Below are 5,779 nucleotides of genomic sequence, written 5' to 3'. Positions count from 1 at the left end.
ATAACTACTATAATACTGCTCCTATATACAAGAATATAACTACTATAATACTGCCCCTATGTACAAGAATATAACTACTATAATACTGCCTCCTATGTACAGGAATATAACTACTATAATACTGCTCCTATGTACAAGAATATAACTACTATAATACTGCTCCTATGTACAAGAATATAACTACTATAATACTGCCTCCCATGTACAGGAATATAACTGCTATAATACTGCTCCTATGTACAAGAATATAACTACTATAATACTGCTCCTATGTACAAGAATATAACTACTATAATACTGCTCCTATGTACAGGAATATAACTACTATAATACTGCCTCCTATGTACAGGAATATAACTACTATAATACCGCCCCTATTGGTCAGGATATAGACATGCTATGATGTGATGTATTGGTAGTAATGTAGTGGAGTCCTCTTTATTTACACACGTTGAAGTTTTCATGGAGCGGATTGTGTAGGACGCCCCGTCCGCCGACACCCACGGTCCTCCTATACACAGTGAGGCAGAGCAGTGGGTGACTGTGCTGGCGGTTCACGTCTTGCTGTCAGTGGCTGTCCGTGAGCTGTGGACCGCCAGGTTCCGGTGGTAACACTCCAGGCTGCACAGGGGGAGGCGAGTCTTAGCACAGGAGTACCTTTTAGGGTTGGAGCACCCAGGAGCGCGGCAGAGTTGTGGGGCGGGCAGGGCAGGTCGGGGCTCTGCAGGGACAGGGTAGGGGACTCCAGGCGGGTAGGACACGGTGACACTGTGGGCGTTATTTACATAGCGCACAGTGGGGCAGGGGGGGTGGCGCCCCCCCCTTCTCCCTGAGGCGGGTTTGGCGCCTCGGGATTTGGAGGTCTTGGTCAGTCTCTCGATGGTCTGCTTCTTGCTCTCCTCGGCCTTCTTGGCCGCCTGCAGTCTCCTCTTTCGAGCCTTCTCCTCCCTCTTCACCAGCATCTCCTGAGATATCTCCTGCGGGGGACACGAGTACACCGCCGCGGGGTAGAGAGGGGCTGTGGGGGTCTGCTGCTTCTGCAGGAGGGCTCTCTGTGGACAGGACACACAACATGAAGCCAGGAGCACGGAGGGGCCCGGGTAACGCCGACCACCGACACTCACCTGACGAGCGGTGAGCAGGGTCTCGTCGGTCTCTCTCTTCAGATCCCCATTGACATCCAGATCTCCCCTCTCGAGAGCGTCCAGCCAGCGCGTCTCTTCATCCTGCTCCGACGCCGGAGCGCCACGGGGGGAGGGCAGCGGATCCATGTTACTGTCCTCGTCTGGAGGGACACGCCAAGAGGACAGGGTGACGGGCAAGAAAAAGTAAGTGAACCCTAGAGTGTAATAGTCTGCAGCGCCCCTCCCTGTAACCCCCACGGATATCTCCGGGGTTCACTTACTTTCACAGACAAGCGTTTGTGCCATTACGAAGGGTTCACTTACTTTTTCTTGCCCTCGTACAGTCTACAATGTTGCACTTACACCGTCACCACGAATCACAACCACCATCATCCGCACAGATCACAGGACACCATTGTCATGACCAGCAACCAGCAGCACTACTACCACCACCAGACACCATCACCCCCCCAACATCTAGTACTATCACCACCCCCATCCTGCTCACCCAGCCAGGCCCGGTACTGCTCTATGGGGACGCCCTCCATGGGCTCGTCGTCTTCGTCCACCACCATGAGTGGGGACTGTGAGCGGGACTGCTCGGGGATGACGGTGAACGTGGGGACGCTGCGGGGAGAGAGGAGCCTTGTGATTGGTCAGTACACCGACGAGGGCCGGTCAGCAGGGGCCACCTACCTCTTGGTCCCCAGCACTTGTCCCCCCAGCTTTATCTTCAGGCGGAGCTGTGGTTTCTGGGTGGTCTTGGTGTCGGTGCTGCGGTGGTGAGTGTGCGCGCAGGGCGCGCCGCCCTCCTGGTGGTGCTTCTTCTTATGCTTCTTGTGCTTCTTGTGTTTCTTCTTGTGCAGCCCGTGAGACTCGACCTCGTCATCCTGCCCTGCGGAGCGCAACAGTGACATCACAACCCGTGTACCGCCGGAGACCGACAGTGCTAGGGGCACTGCGCAGGGGTGAGGTCACCTGTGGAGGAAGGTCACCAGTGTAGAGGACGCCGCTCCGTGTAATGTCACCGCTATAGAGGACGGTGCAGTGTAATGTCACCGCTATAGAGGACGGTACAGTGTAATGTCACCGCTATAGAGGACGGTACAGTGTAATGTCACCGCTATAGAGGACGGTACAGTGTAATGTCACCGCTATAGAGGACGGTACAGTGTAATGTCACCGCTATAGAGGACGGTACAGTGTAATGTCACCGCTATAGAGGACGGTACAGTGTAATGTCACCGCTATAGAGGACGGTGCAGTGTAATGTCACCGCTATAGAGGACGGCGCAGTGTAATGTCACCGCTATAGAGGACGGTGCAGTGTAATGTCACCGCTATAGAGGACGGCACAGTGTAATGTCACCGCTATAGAGGACGGTGCAGTGTAATGTCACCGCTATAGAGGACGGTACAGTGTAATGTCACCGCTATAGAGGACGGTACAGTGTAATGTCACCGCTATAGAGGACGGTACAGTGTAATGTCACCGCTATAGAGGACGGTACAGTGTAATGTCACCGCTATAGAGGACGGTACAGTGTAATGTCACCGCTATAGAGGACGGTACAGTGTAATGTCACCGCTATAGAGGACGGTGCAGTGTAATGTCACCGCTATAGAGGACGGTGCAGTGTAATGTCACCGCTATAGAGGACGGCACAGTGTAATGTCACCGCTATAGAGGACGGCACAGTGTAATGTCACCGCTATAGAGGACGCTCCGTGTAATGTCACCGCTATAGAGGACGGTACAGTGTAATGTCACCGCTATAGAGGACGGTACAGTGTAATGTCACCGCTATAGAGGACGGTGCAGTGTAATGTCACCGCTATAGAGGACGGTACAGTGTAATGTCACCGCTATAGAGGACGGCACAGTGTAATGTCACCGCTATAGAGGACGGTGCAGTGTAATGTCACCGCTATAGAGGACGGTACAGTGTAATGTCACCGCTATAGAGGACGGTACAGTGTAATGTCACCGCTATAGGGGACGGTACAGTGTAATGTCACCGCTATAGAGGACGGTACAGTGTAATGTCACCGCTATAGAGGACGGTACAGTGTAATGTCACCGCTATAGGGGACGGTACAGTGTAATGTCACCGCTATAGGGGACGGTGCAGTGTAATGTCACCGCTATAGAGGACGGTGCAGTGTAATGTCACCGCTATAGAGGACGGTGCAGTGTAATGTCACCGCTATAGAGGACGGTACAGTGTAATGTCACCGCTATAGGGGACGGTACAGTGTAATGTCACCGCTATAGAGGACGGTGCAGTGTAATGTCACCGCTATAGGGGACGGTACAGTGTAATGTCACCGCTATAGAGGACGGCGCAGTGTAATGTCAACGCTATAGAGGACGGTACAGTGTAATGTCACCGCTATAGAGGACGGTGCAGTGTAATGTCACCGCTATAGAGGACGGTGCAGTGTAATGTCACCGCTATAGAGGACGGTACAGTGTAATGTCACCGCTATAGAGGACGGTACAGTGTAATGTCACCGCTATAGAGGACGGTACAGTGTAATGTCACCGCTATAGAGGACGGTGCAGTGTAATGTCACCGCTATAGAGGACGGTGCAGTGTAATGTCACCGCTATAGAGGACGGTACAGTGTAATGTCACCGCTATAGAGGACGGTACAGTGTAATGTCACCGCTATAGAGGACGGTGCAGTGTAATGTCACCGCTATAGGGGACGGTGCAGTGTAATGTCACCGCTATAGAGGACGGTACAGTGTAATGTCACCGCTATAGGGGACGGTGCAGTGTAATGTCACCGCTATAGAGGACGGTACAGTGTAATGTCACCGCTATAGAGGACGGCACAGTGTAATGTCACCGCTATAGAGGACGGTACAGTGTAATGTCACCGCTATAGAGGACGGTGCAGTGTAATGTCACCGCTATAGAGGACGGTGCAGTGTAATGTCACCGCTATAGAGGACGGTACAGTGTAATGTCACCGCTATAGGGGACGGTGCAGTGTAATGTCACCGCTATAGAGGACGGTACAGTGTAATGTCAACGCTATAGAGGACGGTACAGTGTAATGTCACCGCTATAGAGGACGGTGCAGTGTAATGTCACCGCTATAGAGGACGGTGCAGTGTAATGTCACCGCTATAGAGGACGGTACAGTGTAATGTCACCGCTATAGAGGACGGTACAGTGTAATGTCACCGCTATAGAGGACGGTGCAGTGTAATGTCACCGCTATAGAGGACGGTGCAGTGTAATGTCACCGCTATAGAGGACGGTACAGTGTAATGTCACCGCTATAGGGGACGGTGCAGTGTAATGTCACCGCTATAGAGGACGGTACAGTGTAATGTCACCGCTATAGAGGACGGCACAGTGTAATGTCACCGCTATAGAGGACGGTACAGTGTAATGTCACCGCTATAGAGGACGGTGCAGTGTAATGTCACCGCTATAGAGGACGGTGCAGTGTAATGTCACCGCTATAGAGGACGGTACAGTGTAATGTCACCGCTATAGGGGACGGTGCAGTGTAATGTCACCGCTATAGAGGACGGTACAGTGTAATGTCAACGCTATAGAGGACGGTACAGTGTAATGTCACCGCTATAGAGGACGGTACAGTGTAATGTCACCGCTATAGAGGACGGCGCAGTGTAATGTCACCGCTATAGAGGACGGTACAGTGTAATGTCACCGCTATAGAGGACGGTACAGTGTAATGTCACCGCTATAGAGGACGGTACAGTGTAATGTCACCGCTATAGAGGACGGTACAGTGTAATGTCACCGCTATAGAGGACGGCGCAGTGTAATGTCACCGCTATAGAGGACGGTACAGTGTAATGTCACCGCTATAGAGGACGGTACAGTGTAATGTCACCGCTATAGAGGACGGCGCAGTGTAATGTCACCGCTATAGAGGACGGTACAGTGTAATGTCACCGCTATAGGGGACGGTGCAGTGTAATGTCACCGCTATAGAGGACGGTACAGTGTAATGTCACCGCTATAGAGGACGGTACAGTGTAATGTCACCGCTATAGAGGACGGTACAGTGTAATGTCACCGCTATAGAGGATAACGGAGGCCGTATTATCAGATAACGGAGGCCGTATTATCAGATAACGGAGCTGCCCTCCCCGCTCCCGGTTCTCACCTCCGGCCTCCATGGCTCCGGTCCCGGCTACTTCCTTTCCAGTGCACGGAGAAACCGTCCGACCACGTGACCCGGAACCTTCACCTGAGGTTTTAGCTTTCAGGGGAGGATAATACGGGATGCACAAAGCGCGCGAGAGCGTGAGGGGGCGGAGCCAGGGCTGCTGAGCTTTCCACCCGACACTGCAGAGTATTCCCCCTGTGCACACAGTATAACCCCCTGCAGAGTATTCCCCCTGTGCACACAGTATAACCCCCTGCAGAGTATTCCCCCTGTGCACACAGTATAACCCCCTGCAGAGTATTCCTCCTGGACACACAGTATCAGCCCCTGCAGAGTATTCCTCCTGTACACACAGTATCAGCCCCTGCAGAGTATTCCTCCTGTACACACAGTATAACCCCCTGCAGAGTATTCCTCCTGGACACACAGTATCAGCCCCTGCAGAGTATTCCTCCTGTACACACAGTATCAGCCCCTGCAGAGTATTCCTCCTGTAC

The 5,779-nt window shown here is 52.5% G+C and overlaps 1 protein-coding gene across 2 annotated transcripts; it reads right to left on the bottom strand.

Moving 5' to 3' along the window:
* Positions 1 to 415: 415 nt before the first annotated feature.
* Positions 416 to 5,429, bottom strand: INO80B (INO80 complex subunit B). Of its 2 annotated transcripts, XM_040419473.1 has the most exons (5): positions 5,280 to 5,429; positions 1,821 to 2,019; positions 1,633 to 1,751; positions 1,125 to 1,285; positions 416 to 1,052 (listed from the first exon to the last, which is right to left on the bottom strand). In XM_040419473.1, exons 1-5 carry the CDS (start codon positions 5,290 to 5,292, stop codon positions 555 to 557), a joined length of 990 nt encoding a protein of 329 aa, XP_040275407.1. In that variant the 5' UTR covers positions 5,293 to 5,429; the 3' UTR covers positions 416 to 554. The 2 variants fall into 2 exon arrangements, with proteins under 2 accessions (XP_040275407.1, XP_040275406.1); XM_040419472.1 differs by having other exon boundaries at positions 416 to 1,285.
* Positions 5,430 to 5,779: the final 350 nt, after the last annotated feature.

Source organism: Bufo bufo, chromosome 2, assembly GCF_905171765.1.
Source record: "Bufo bufo chromosome 2, aBufBuf1.1, whole genome shotgun sequence".
In the NCBI taxonomy this organism is placed as follows: domain Eukaryota; kingdom Metazoa; phylum Chordata; class Amphibia; order Anura; family Bufonidae; genus Bufo; species Bufo bufo.
The sequence above is the reverse complement of the archived record's forward strand: the minus strand, read 5'-3'. Positions and strand labels throughout refer to the sequence as shown.

Excerpts from the sequence above, each read along its gene's own strand:
- INO80B (XM_040419472.1), bottom strand. Across the intron at positions 1,752-1,820 it reads CAAGTGCTGGGGACCAAGAG|CGTCCCCACGTTCACCGTCA; the intron begins GTAGGTGGCCCC and ends CTCTCCCCGCAG. Across the intron at positions 1,286-1,632 it reads GCAGTACCGGGCCTGGCTGG|ACGAGGACAGTAACATGGAT; the intron begins GTGAGCAGGATG and ends GTGTCCCTCCAG.